This window comes from Crinia signifera, chromosome 2, assembly GCF_055691185.1.
Source record: "Crinia signifera chromosome 2, ASM5569118v1, whole genome shotgun sequence".
Taxonomy (NCBI): Eukaryota; Metazoa; Chordata; class Amphibia; order Anura; family Myobatrachidae; genus Crinia; species Crinia signifera.
Window position 1 is genome coordinate 23741167 of NC_139218.1, and position 14842 is coordinate 23756008.

General features: G+C 44.6%; 1 protein-coding gene across 5 annotated transcripts in view; it reads left to right on the forward strand.

Annotated features, from left to right (window-relative positions):
- The first annotated feature begins 3218 nt into the window (after positions 1-3218).
- The window catches only part of RUNX1 (RUNX family transcription factor 1), a 195967-nt gene continuing 184343 nt past the window's right edge, over positions 3219-14842 (forward strand). For 3 of the 5 annotated variants that reach the window (XM_083171751.1, XM_083171753.1, XM_083171756.1), the window contains exons 1-2: positions 3219-3355; positions 7130-7227. In XM_083171751.1, coding sequence (XP_083027877.1) covers positions 7170-7227 — 58 coding nt within the window. In that variant the 5' untranslated portion in view covers positions 3219-3355; positions 7130-7169. Of the gene's footprint in view, positions 3356-6816; positions 6948-7129; positions 7228-14842 lie in introns of those variants that run through there. The other 2 variants (XM_083171752.1, XM_083171754.1) reach the window with 1 other exon arrangement.

Genomic DNA, 14842 nt, shown 5'->3' on the forward strand with positions numbered 1-14842 from the left:
TGCCACACACTGTAATGCCCATTACACATTAGGCCATATGCCATAATGCCCATGATATATTATGCTGCATTCTGGCGGGCGGCTCATCCATGCGCACAGTCATTTGATAATCGATCGGGCTTGTGAATTTACAGCCCAGCCAATCAGCCCCTAACTGCCATGTCACTGCCTGTGTTTGAAAAAATGACTGTTATGAGCTGGTTGGTACTTTATCTCTCCAGGGCTTAGTACATCTCCCCATAATCATCAGGTGCGGTGCAGAATAAGCTAGGACTGGCGGGTCACAGTGTGACTATCATGTAGAAGCCAGTAGAGTTACTGTATGTATAGCCTAGTATGTGTAATACCGCTGCACCATGTTCCTGGTGATTTCCGCAGCGCTGCTGCTGCTGACGCAGGCAGGTTTGACTGGCCCATAGGGGTACGAGGGTACACCACCGCTTCTAGGGATCAGGTTCCAGACTGTGCACTTGAGTTGTACATTAAACATATGGGGTATGGATCATAGAGTAAACAGTATCTATGTTGACAGTCAATAGGTCGACACAGGAAAGGTTAACACATGAAAAGGTCAACATGAGTCTTAACATTGTTTTGGTGCCAATGTCGTCACCTTAGCACGTGGACCCTCATGCTTCGCTCGCCATGCTTTAGGCCACTGTACTGTTCCTGATTGTAGTCCACGTGGATGGAGAAAAAAAAACTGGGAAAAAAATCATGAAAAATGTATGTTGACCTATTTATGCGTCGACCGTTGACAGGTCGGCTTTTTGTTTGTGACGACCTTTCACCTGGTATAGTTAAGACATGAGAATGGAAGGAGGTGAGTTCTCCGATCTCTATGTATCGGGCGCTGTACGGGCACCCTGTAGGTTACATGATCCACTTACGGTAAAGGAGCCCTCTGGTCGGTTACATGATTCAGGGCTAGTGATTCAGTGCTATCTAGGCCACCAAATAAATAAGAACCAATTTATACTCAAATGTAATAAACTGTGACTTTTACATTTGCCATTTACAAGGCTCCATCGGCATATTACAATCATGGGAGCAACAGTGTATGTGAGTGGATTTGTCTCCAGAACATGGTGGGCACCATGTTTCCCGAGACTTGCACATGTGCAGTAGGCTCTTCCAAGATGCCAGAGTCTACTGTGACATGAAGAGGAGGCTGCCCACCAGGACTCGGTGTACACGGGCCCCCTCGTTCCTGACCAGAGCTGCCGTCCCGATTACCCGATATGACAGTGGTGTAATATCATGCTGATCCCACACACTGACACATTGTAATGCAGAAGCCAACGCTGTAATCACTTAGAACATTAATCATAGCACTATGCAGCAGGCTGTATCTGCACTTAGCACTTGCTCCTGATGAAGTGCTGCCGGATAGTCTATGATAATGATTATTATATTGTTTGGGGCACATAACAAAATGACTGTGGCTGAGACGTATAACACAGCAAGTGCGACCAGAGTCAGGAATACATGATGTGAGTTACGTGTCGCTTGCTGTAAGATCTGTGGCCATGCAAAAGCACGTGGCAGCAGACACCAGCATCCCTCGCTGCACCGGCTTCAGTAAACGCAGCAAGTGCTCAGTGTACGGTTCAGTCAGGGCTACAAATATAACAGGTGGGGCTGGGTATTGGAGTGTTGGGGTCGCTGGACGATGCTCGGCTGTGCCTCATCTTTGTATACATCCTTATGGGGTTGTGCATGCACATCCCCGTAAACCCAATCCCAGCCCTGGGCAATTGTAGAGTATACTTTAGATGTCAGCGGCCAGACAGGTGGTGTTATTACAGGGAATACACAGACAATAAAGGGCAGATCCAGGAACAGATATATTGGGGCCTGGTACAATTTTACCTTCTGCCACACTGTAGTGCCCACACATTATACCACACTGTAGTACCCACACATTATACCACACTGTAGTACCCACACATTATACCACACTGTAGTACCCACACATTATACCACACTGCAGTACCCACACATTATACCACACTGTAGTAACTTCATATTTTACACTCTGCAGTACCCACATATTATGCCACACTCTAATGTTCACACATTATGCCACACTGCAATACCCACACATTATACCACGCTGTAATACCCACACATTATACCACACTGTAGTACCCATACATTATACCACTGTAGTACCCACATATTATGCCACACTGCATTGCCCACAAATTATGCCACACTGTAGTACCCATACATTATACCACACTGTAGTACCCATACATTATACCACACTGTAGTACCCACATATTATGCCACACTGCATTGCCCACACATTATACAACTCTGCAGTACCCACACATTATACCACGCTGTAATATTCACATATTATACCACACTGTAGTACCCATACATTATACCACTGTAGTACCCACATATTATGCTACACTGCATTGCCCACAAATTATGCCACACTGTAGTACCCACATAGTATGCAACATTGTAATGCGCACACAATGGGGGTTATTTTGGTTCACTCTTTCTGGCAAATCCCTTGATGGACAAAACCATATGCACTGCAGGTGGGGCAGATGTTCATTATGCAGAGGGAGTTAGGTTTGGGTGGTGTTTTACTTCAAAGTGAGATCTATATTGCAGTGTAAAAATAAAGCAACCAGTATTTACCCTGCACAGAAACAAAATAACTCACCCAAATCTAATTCTCTCTGCACATTTTACATCTGCCCCCCCCCCTGCAGTGCACATGATTTTGTCCATCTAAGAAGGAATTTGTCAGAAAGAGTGAACCAAAATAACCCCCATTATGCCACACTGCAGTGCCCACACTTTATACCACACTGTAGTTCCAAATTATACCACACTGTGGTAAACTGTTACCCCTATAGTATGCCACACTGTAGTACCCACATATTATACTAAACTGTAGTGCCCATATTTAATGCCACACTGCAGTGCCCACAAATTATGCCACACTGCAGTGCACCCACACATATACTGTAGAAACCTACATCATGCTATATGCTAGTGCACCTCACATACTAACTGTAATATTACCACCATGCACTCAGTGACATCAGTGTGTCCCTCCCACGAGGCTGCTGTTGCTGAGTTGAGGCTCCAATAATCAGAGCTCAGAGTCAGGACATGCTTCTTTGACCCTTCAGCAAAGCCTCATGGGCGTTTTTACCCAGTAGTGCATTGCACCACTGCACCAGCCGTGCCCCATTTCCTGCTGCAGTGCAAATGCCACTGGGTTCCTTTTCTGGTCCCCTGAGAGTCTGAGTCTCGGGGCCCTGTGATCCTTGGGGTCCGGATGACAGCTCTAACTGGAATATGAAGAGAGATGGTGTCACTACAGGTAATATACAGAAAACTTGGGGGTCATTGCAGGGAATATGCAGTATATGGGGGTACAGTATGGATGGGACAGGTATATGGTGGAGCTGCATGGATGGGATGTGACAGGTACTGTATATGGGGGAGTGGTATGGATGGGACAGGTATATGGAGCTACAGTATGGATGGGACTGGTATATGGAGGAGCTGTATGGATGGGACTGGTATATGGAGGAGCTGTATGGATGGAACAGGTATATGGGGGTGCTGTATGGATGGGACAGATATATGGAGGAGTGGCATGAATGGGACTGGTATATGGGGGTAGTTGTATAAATAGGACAGGTATTTGGGGGCACTACAGTTGTTTGGATGTTACAGGTATGGGGGTGCTGTATTGATAAGACAGGTATATGGGGCAGTGATATGGATGGGACAGATATATGGGGGTAGTTGTATAAATGGGACAGGTATATGAGGGTACTACCGTTGTTTAGATGGGACAGGTATATGGGGGTGCTGTATTGATTAGACAGGTATATGGGGCAGTGGTATGGATGGGACAGGTATATGGGGCAGTGGTATGGATGGGACAGGTATGTGGGGGTAGTTGTATAAATGGGACAGGTACTGTATATAGGGGAGTGGTATGGATGGGACAGGTATATAGGGGAGTGGTATGGATGGGACAGGTATATGGGGGTGCTGTATGGATTGGACAGGTATATGGGGGTGCTGTATTGATTAGACAGGTATATGGGGCAGTGGTATGGATGGGACAGGTATGTGGGGGTAGTTGTATAAATGGGATCAGGTATATGGGGGTACTATATTTGTTTGGATGGGACAGGTATATGGGGGTAATTGTATGCATGGGACCAGTATTTCAACATTGTAGGTAGGAGTAACATTAGCTTTTTAAACAGTTTTTATGCATTAGTTGAAAATGAGTCTGAGACCAGCTGACAGCAATCTGCATGCACCCTTATTTACCTACTGCATTTATATGCTTTCTATCATTTCTATTTACTCTTGTTAGAGAACAGAAAATCAGCCTTTTGATTTTTCATGATTTTAAGAGCCCCAAATTTTTGCTTTTGGCCAGTGATCAATATTGTTCTGCAATATATATTTGCATGATTTTTAGGGTAAATGCTTATTTACCCATTTTCCAACATCGTTGACAGGGCAATTAACAGCAAAAATTGCCGCAAGTTATTTGAAGGATGGCGCATGATCGGGAGCGCACATGTGTTCATTTTCCGAATTTTTGGACATAGCGCCAGGCTCTCATTACATAAGTATTAAGTCACACTATAGTGCCCCCAGATGTATTCTGGGAGATGAGATCCGAGTACCATGTGATCTACCAACTGGCATCCCTTCTAGTTAAGCCCCACAGCGGCTGTTGCTAGTTCTGCTTTTTTTATTTGTATTTTTTTGAATATCCTACATTGTACAGACTCTCAGCCCACTTCCTGGCCACAGCCAATCACCTGTAATCTTTGGATATTAATACACTCACTGCTGTTTATTTAAAAAAAAAAAAACAACAACAGTGCTCATATCCTTCTGCGCATGCACACTGCACCCAATTTAAATACGCCACTGGGCGCAGCTAGTTGCAAATTATACAATGTTAAATATTAGTGTATAAAACCAAACAGATTAAACACACATTCCTATGGATACACTTCTATTGTACTACTGTCTCCTACTGGACAGTCACAAGTAGTTCAGAAAGGGTAGAGGTGGCCATCCGTTGGTTGTCCAACGATGGTGACATTGGTAATGAACGATGGATGATATGAAACCATCGATGGTTTGCACTAACTGATGGGCGTCACTGATGTGGGGAACAGCAGGCAGTGGGCCAATCAGGGAAGGGAGGTGACTTAGCAGTGCACTGGGCCAGGCAGAAGCTCTGTGCCCTTAACGAAACAGGGAAAGAAACATTGCTACCTAAGCTATCGATGGTGGAAAGCCTCCATGAATATCAAAACTATTTACATCAAGTTGAAATGCATCAATGTTTCGATGGTCAATGGCCGTTACTAACACATGGTGGTGAGGACTCCTGAAACAAAAGAATACTCTCGGAAACCAGTCTGAGGACCAGAAAAACAGATGCGGGACCATGCTACCACAGAGGCCACTTTTGCTTGCCCCCCTCCCCCTGATCAGCAACCTCTTTACCAAGTTCCACCACTGACTACAAGGACCAGAGACAGGTAAACCGAAAATGAAAAGGGAAAAAAATATTAGGTGACATTTTTGAAAAATTCAGGTAAATTAATCGTATTTTTTAATAAAAAAAATTACTGATGCGAATTGGGTCAATTGCGATGCTTGAATGGTCTATGTAATTTAGAACTCGATCTGCCAACCACAGTTTCGCCATGCAGAACAACCGAGGCATTGCAATAATGCCCTGATTCAGAACTGATCGCACGTCTGTGCACGTCAATGCGCATGCATACGGTCCCCAGTACGCATGTGCAAGGCAGTCCTGTGATGAACTCCTGCAACTATTTCTGTCCACTGACTGTTTGCAATGTGATTGGCAGAGGGAGAGGGCGTGTGGGGGTGGTAACCGACCATTTTGGTAGTGGCATGAAAAACGCAGAGTGTGCCAGAAAAATAACTGGGAGTGTCAGGGAATACGCAGGCATGCCAAAGCCTTGTTAAGGAAGGGTGCGTGACGCCAGTAGTGGCCAGGATATGCCTGTATTAATCATAGCCGCCAGATAAGTCATGGGCTACGTGGTGGTTGCGATGAGTTGTGGGCAGTTTAAAAATCCTTCGATTGTGAGCCTGGTGCAAACCAATCTCTAGTTGCAGGAATTTACAGCTTTTTGTTCAGATCTGAATCAGACCCCAAGTGCCACATTGCATTTGTTCTGCAATTTGTAAATGAACACTATTGAAAACTTCTACTTTCTATAATTCTCTATATAATGTTGCACGTGTTTTCCCTTGAATTCACATGTAAGATTTTGAGTTGCTTGGTCACCAAGCAGAAGTGTCTACAACTAGACTTTCGAAGTTTAGTTCTTGTTTATTTGTATATTGTCTGTTTTTGCACAGTTGTGAGCCTTATAGAGAATTGCACACACACTAAGGCCCGGCACCCAATTGCGGCTTCCGTTCTATCAATGAGGCTTATCAGAATAAGTTGACATTTCATTAACCACAAGTATCAACAACAGAAGCCAAGTTGTTCAACATCAATCCGGATTATTTGCATAATTAGAGACTGAGTCATTTTTCTGTCTCTTAAAACCCATTCTGTGCTTTAGTATTTCGTGGCTTAGACCATAGGGAGGGCAGGTGGGTTGGGAAAGACGTTACTAACTGTGCATTGAAGAAAACACGGTCTGCATCACTGGGGGCACGTGATCACGATGAGCCAATAAAGGCAGATTATAAAGAAAAGGGGAACAGTTATATGTGTTTTTTTGGTTTGGTGAAAGACTTCTTTGGGCCTCCAAACAGCAACCACAGAACCGCAAGTTGTGTGCAAAATAAAAGTCACACAAGACTGGGTCCGGGATATTGGTCAGCGAGAGAGGACACATCACTTTTTCGAGTGGAAACCACAATTTCATAGATTGGTAAGCAACAAAACCACAGCAAATGAAGTGAATATTTGAATTATTTTGAATTTTGCTGTTGCACAAACAGTTTGCAGAGCACGGTGGAAGTAGCGATACCAGAGGGCACATTATAGGAGGATGGGTGCAGGTAGCTTTCATTTTCTGAGGTTAAAAAAAACAACAACTAATTGTTCTTTCAGCCACTTTTCGAGACGCAGGAAGTACAAAAACTTATCTCCTATGGCTTCAAACAGCATCTTCGATACATTTCCTTTACACCCGCCTTGTTTCGTAAGAGGTGAGTGCCTGTCTTAGTACATCATGATTGCACAATGCGTTGCAAGATTATTATTACTTTTAACAGTTATATATTTTGGAATTGCAGCGTTAAATTGCAAGCTCTTGGGGATAGTGGGTGCCAGGTTGTACTTTTTGTCACTTCATTGTTTTTGCATAGGTGATATTGTGAAATATTTTGATGTTTTCACATATATAAAATAATACGGTAGGCAATTTGTGGTCTCCGGCTGTCGCGTAGGGTTATGCTGGGAGTTGTAGTTCGACAGTAACCAGGCTTATTACAGGTTGGGTGATAGTGATATAGTAATGTGCTTAGGTGAATGCATACATAACTGTACGCACATTTGCAATTTTAGATGTTTGATAACCTTAGATGAGATGTATAGTCACATACGTATAAGAAAAAATAACTTTTATTTTGCACTTTATTTTTTTAATGATTTTTACTGCCCCAATTATTTTATTTTTGCAATAGATTTGCAGTTTTTTTTTTAATTACAATTATTATTTTATTTACTATTATTATTTATATATTGTTTTTTATATTACAATATAATAATAATTATTATTACTTTTTGTTTGGTTACTGTATAGTAATGGATAATAAAACATTATGAAATTACTTCTTTTTATTAAAAATTCAACAGTAGTCAATAAATCAGTATACTGTATATATATATATATATCTGTGTAGGCGGCAGTCACTCGAATAAAGCTCAGGAGGTGATAAAGTCATCTGCCAACGTTTCGAAGCTTTAATAAGTACGCTTATATATATTGTGGTGTGTTGAATAATCGATACCAAGTTATGTGTAATAATACTAGGCATGTTTGATGTTTGCTTGTGCGGATTGTATGTCTGCACTTTGAATACAAATAAAGTTATTCTTGTAGAGATGGTCACTGAAAAAAAAAATAGAAGGACTCTTTATAATGGGATCCTTATAGTGGTACAGTACTGTCTTTGCAGACAGTGATAGATACAGGCACACAGATTCTTATTTTTTTTTTTAAACAAAAAGTTGCACTAATATATGTGAAATGCAGCTTCAGAGAGAATTACGTTTGAATCTGCCAACTAACAAACAAAAAATGACAAAAAGTGAGAGTATTAGGGGTCAAATCAGTTATATGCGTGTTCTCAAAAGTCAACTCGTACCATGAAACTTGCATATAATGTGGCAATGTGTGCACCCCACCAGGGTAATCGTTGTTCCTCCCTTACTGCGTCAGTGCTGCGTCGATGCTGCATATGTGTACACAGCTGCAGGGGACTTAGCGATGGCTCCGGTGTTAGGGTTTACGCTGTCTCACGTAGGCAGAACTGTATCCGTTCTCCAGGAGAATTCAGAAACTGCTCATGTAAACTGCCCATGGTTATTAGTTCCCATTGTTATTCCTGTCTGTTTGGCTGCACCTCTCAGTGACGTCTCAGAAGTGAGGTGAACTTGCACCATCGCTGTATAAATCTAACGGTCTGGTGCTGCTGTTTTATAAAGCAGAACACTCCACCTGCAGGACTGTAAGTGGGTATCATAACGCAGCTGATGCCCCCTACCTCAGGTTCTCTCTGGTATCACCCCCTCCATTGCCATTGTTTTAGGTACTGTAGGACTCCTCCAGGCTTCTGTATTTCCCTTGGTACCTTCTCTGGTCAATCTGCCATGTCACAAGTGTGCTATTACTGTATATTGAGTTAAGGGAAAGGTGCCACTGGGGCATCCCTGGCTAACAACACACATCCATAGTTACCCATCTTCCCCCCCTCCCCCCCAAACCGTGACTTTGCTCTAATCCCCTGTGCATTCCTATTCAATAACTATTGACACAGGGGAGAAAATTAACAGGAACTATTGACACAGGGGAAAAAAAGGTCAACATGCACTAAATCGGTCGGCGTGAACAAAAGGTTGACACAATTAAATAGTCGATGGGAAAAGTGGTCAACACATAAAAAAGTCAACATGATTTTGTCAACATTTTTTCGCGTCTATGTCGAAATCTGTCAACATTGACCTCAAAGTAGCACAACACGTACCCTTGCATGGTTCTCTTGCTTTGCCATGCTTCACTTTACCGTTCCCAGTTGTAGTCCAAGTGGATTGTACTCATGTCGACCTTTCCGTGTGTTGACCATTGCCATAATGACCTTATGGCAATGCCGATGTAATTCATGAAATCAATGTGCACATTTCCGTAGGCCCCTTGCAGCGATGGAAGAAGCGTTACATCTAGGATATATAACTGTCGTACCACAGCTGTGGGGCTTCATGCTGCTGTCGGATGTAGGGGTCGCTCAGACCAGTCCTAACAACAGATGTCACTCAGCCGTTGGATGACATGGGAGTTAGTCAATGATTCAGTCAGCTGCGTTGTCACCCTGAACTGAATCATATACACAGAAGCTTAAGTGCAACTACTGTCCTGTAAAAAGGGAGAACTGTGAGGAGAGGGGGGGGGGTGAGGCGGAAGGTGTGGGGGGGGGGTACACGTTGTTAAGTTTCCTAGCTGAAAATAAAATGGCTTTTATAAGCGTTAGAGCCCGATTTAGCAGGACTGAGTCACGTAGATGTGAATGAGTCGCGCATTCTTCAGGGCCTCAGTCAGACAGCAGGACGAGGTGAAGTTCTGTTCACACTTTGTTAACAGCTTCCAGGACAAACGTACCCTGTAGGCTTAACACCCTCCCTCCCCACTCCCCGCTGGGCCATATATACGTAACATGGCAGACGTGTCATTTGTACCAGAGCTAAGAAACGAGTGTTTTCCATTTCCACTATAACCGGGAATAAAGACTGGGACATGGTTACAGCTTGAGCGAGAGACATACTCGGAGTGAGACCCAATTAGGAGTGGGAATAGCGTTACTGTGGGTTTACCTCAGCAAGCAGCGAAAGGCCCGATCCCCTATGTAATTAATGGCATGTGGGTCTCTCTGGAATAAGGATCATGGGGAGAGAGTGGGTTCCATGGGGACGTTAGGAAGGGGCGCAGTGTCAGACTTCACACCCCATGTCCAGGATCAGCGTTACGTGCACACAATTTGTGATCCCAGTTCTCTGACATCATTAAGATTATCCGTTATTTATGTAGTGCCGAACAGTGAGTCAGGACGTGAGCGGATTACGTTCACAAGAGCTTACGCTCATAAGAGAGCGACGCAGTGCTCTGGGTATATAAGCTAGAGGAAATCGGCTTTTAATTACACCTTATGACTGGGCCTTGTATTCAATGTAAACGCAGACCGGTAAGTGACCGGTTTTTCAACTCTTCACAAGATCGTTTGCTGCCGTAATTCTCGGTATAAAATGTCATTTGTTCTTAGAATATTTACTGATGGGTGACAAACATGGATGCCGCTTTTATAAACAGCAGTGTAGACATGGACCGTGTGGGTAATTCAGACCTGATCGCTGGGCTGTTGCTTCTCAGTTGTCCATCGTCCCACCAGAGTGAAAAGCCGCCCATGTGCACGGCCGTGAAAACCGGCAGATCGGGGCCAAGGATGACATCAGAGGTCCTGACACCAAACGCCTGGATCCGCCTGCATTGTTCCTACTTCCTAGTCACTCCCAGGGAACGGCCTGTTACCGTCCCCAACTGCCAGCCGCCTGTCGGTCTCCCTGTGTGCTGTCAACGTTCAGAAGCCGAATCTGGATTTTATAGCAGGGAGAGCGCACTATGATCTGTGACCATGTCCAGTTGTTGGATAATTGCTGGGGCTGAGAATTTGCACCCCAGAGATGAGGTCGGAATTAGGCCACTTGTGCATTCCGATTATTTGGTGTCGACCAAATGATTGTTCACCTAGACCCGGTGGACCCTTTATACCATAACCTGTGTTTTGCCCTGCAATTTTTTTCATGGTGGGCGTGGCCCTGCCCCCCCCCCTGCAGGCCCTGCCCCCACCCAGTGGCCACACCCCTCCAATTTACCTCCAATACAACCTATCTGCACCCTGCTCACCTTAGCCTTTCTTCGTCTGCCTTCAGGGCTTTCCGATGTCCTTGCGCCCAGTGTGCGGCTAGTTACTATGGGCCGGTCCATCCTCTGGGACCGTCCCTGTGCCCGCCTCACCTCCAACATCATATGTTCCTCATCTTTTCCCCCTCCCACCTTAGTACCCCCTCTTGTCAGCTCTACTTCGTCCTCCCCCATTTCCTACCAGGTCCAGATTAAAATGTACCTTGTAAGGTCTATAGGATTATAGAAGGGATGAGGCGATGGACTATGGGTTCCACGGGATCCACTCATAACATATGCATGGAGCAGGGACCCGCTCATTCAATATGCACTGACCTGGGTCCCCACTCATTAGATATGTACAGGGCAGCACCAGTTCAGTGCTCACTGCTGCCTGTGTCGCCGCTCTCCCAAGCCGCCGCGGGGTCTGCCACATATGTAGCTATGCCACTGGCTAGTTGCAATCATGATGCAGCACATCGGTGGCTAGATAGATAGATATCCAGCAGACTCTGAGGTTACAACATTTTTATATATATACAGTAGTAACAACATGTAACAAACCGGTGTAACTGAGGATTACACAACTTTAAGGCTGCCTACACACTGCTAACATTCGGTGTTGAGGATGAGTCATACCGGCTAAATGCACATATGAGGTGGGATTATGAGGCGGGATAAGGGTCAGGCCAAGATATAGTCAACTGCATCTTATTTACAGGAATGTGTGGGAACAATATACAAGGCAGCACAGGACTTGGGAGTGTAGGACAGGAGGCGTAGGATAGAGGTGAAGGCTCATCAGTTTAGCAGAGAATGAACCCATGTTCTACACTACTTCTTATGAGGGTTATAAGCCTACCAAGACAAGAGTGATGGAGGGCGGAAGCTATCCCATGCTTGTCAAGAGAGGTCAACCATCGTGGAGTGAAACCACCTTCGGTGTACGTGGTCTATAAGGACAACAAATAAGGGTGGTAATGCATGTCCTTGCCTGATGGTTTCAGAGAAGACCAACCCTACTATATAACAAGTCCACATCCGGGCACAACACAAAGTACTGAATGCTGTAATTTGGGGACTGATGGGACAGGGTCACCATACTATACTTTATGGAGCTCACAAACCTAATCCTGTTCTCTTGGAGCCCGGTGTGTTCAGCCTGGTGCTAAATGCTTTACAAAACCTGCTAGTGGGGCTGCAATGGGGTAACAATTAGACATGAGCCTCCTCTATGTACTGCACATCCCTGGAATCAGAGAACCTTATTCTTAATTTTTGGTTACCAAAGTCTCGTAAAAGTTTGTGCTGTGTGCATGGGTCTTGGGTCCAGGGGGGCCCTTCAGAACCAACCCTGCACCCAGAACATGTCACCATAGCAATGAAAGCAATTACTTTGAATATCGTTCTTGAATATCACTGGGAAGGTTGTGCCGTACAAGAACAGGAACCTACCTAGGTTTTGGAGGTGCAGAGGTAGCACCTGCTGCTTAAAGGAGGATATCTGCTCCACATGGACCTGCTCAAGCATTAATACGCCCCCTGCTGGAGACAGCAGGGGGCATAAGTCATTGGCATAATGTTTGCTTGGCTGTGTCATTCCTGCTTGGCCTAAATATCAATGTATGATGTTGGGTCCCCTGGGCACACGGCCCCATGGGCGATGACACATCCAGTAGCCATAGTAAATTCATCAGCGCTCGGTCTGTTAGTACAACTTTTGGCTGTTCTGTTCAGGGAAAAGTTTCTACAAATTTGTTGCCTACATGTCAGTCCATGGCTGTTTGTATTGGTAAAGACTCTAGGTCAACACAGCAACCAGTATAATGAGGTTGAATGATGGAAGTGAGGTGGTTACATGCAATATTATCACCAGTAGATGGCAGCACTGAGCACAGTGGGCTGCTTTTACCACATGGCGGCATTATGAAGGCCCCAACAAGAGCTATCATGCAGTGATATAGCAGGGTAATTACACCTGTGCTAGCCCGTTGAGCATGTGACGATGTGAAGTCATGAAGTGGGGGCCAGGACCAGGCATCCGGGCACCAGGTAAATAGTAAGGATTCCCTGAGCATCTCTCCAGGCTGGAGCATACTTCCCCCAAGCCGGATACTGATGCGACTGATGCAGCCATGCGATCTAGTACTGGTTGCACACCTACAAAGGCCGCCATCAGGGCAGGACTGCAGGGACTCCAGGCCCGGACAGAAAGGGGCCCTTTGGGCTTGAAGCAATGTAGAGGTAGAGAAGTGTGATTAGTGCTGCGGAGACTGGATGTCTCACCAGGCATGGGGAGGGGGAGGGGCTTCCTATTTTTACTTTGACAAAAGATCGACACAAGCAAATGGTTGAAATGGAAATGGTCGACCTGAGTTTTTCCACCATATCGTTAATGATATTGTTCAGTGAAGCCATGCTCCATACAAGATTGGATTGTATATACAGACAATGGAGGATATCGTTAACAATCAGCGTTAAAGATACTGTACATCATCTAGTTTGTATCAGGCCAAAAGTGACATGCAAAAGGTTCCCATAAGGTCAAAAGTTGAAGGTCTTGTAATTAGGCTGCAGAACAAAAGTAATCCCACACTTTGTGGTAAGAAAATAATCATTTCCAGGCGAAACTGTTCTCACCCATATTTTTCAGCGTGTTATTGACACAGGTCGGGCCTGAAGAAGTAACATTCCACCCAGTAGAATTTATGGCACTTGCACCAACAAGAATATAAGTGAGGTGAGAACAACAAGTTTTTTCCCTCTTTGCATTTAACTTTATCAGTCGCTGCAGTTGTCACAAAAGGAAACCCATTATTCTTACACTGGAAGATAGCACGTGAAGGCCTGTACGAGAGAACGGGCAGCAGTGAAACAAACAACCCGTCTGGCACATGTGACTGTTGTCAAACAGTCATATATTAATTGCATGTGGTGCACCGCAGAGGGATCTGCGGCCCTATCACACAGGACCACACGTTCCTCCACCGAACTATTTTCTTACAAAATGCCAAGAGTCAGACACAATTCCTCAGTGTTCTGTGTATAATGACTTTTTTTATGGTGGGCCTGAATCTTAACTCGTTGAATGCCGACATCTCTGCGAGAGATGTGCAAAATATCCGCAAAAAATGCGGGCGTCGCACACATTTGTTATATCAATTCAAATAGAAAAATCTTGTGTAAAAATAGCTTATATTTCCTATATAAGGTAACATTACAGGTCATTTTGATGAAGTAAAAATGTTTGCGTGGCAATTTTCACACCTATTTTCAGAATTCATAATATATCCAGTGTTGCAAAATTGTGGAGGCAATATAAAATGTCACTTCAAGGTTAAACGTAATCCCCATACACAGTTTCAGCGGTAATCGCATTGTTTAATGATACTGAGCGTACACACTAAGCGATATTATCGCGTGACAATTTTTCTCTTTAAACGACAGAGAGGGCAATGGCACGGCCTTTATTACAGGTGTAATCTTTGTGTATATGAGTTTTTCATTCTTTATAGCATAGTTTGTACAGCACCTACAGATGGAGCCACTCTCAACTGAGCAGCTCCTGGCACGCCGATTGCCACCCGCCAAATGGGGCGCGCGCACGTCAGAGACACTCACGCACCCTATTCTCGCCAATAGACGCGTGT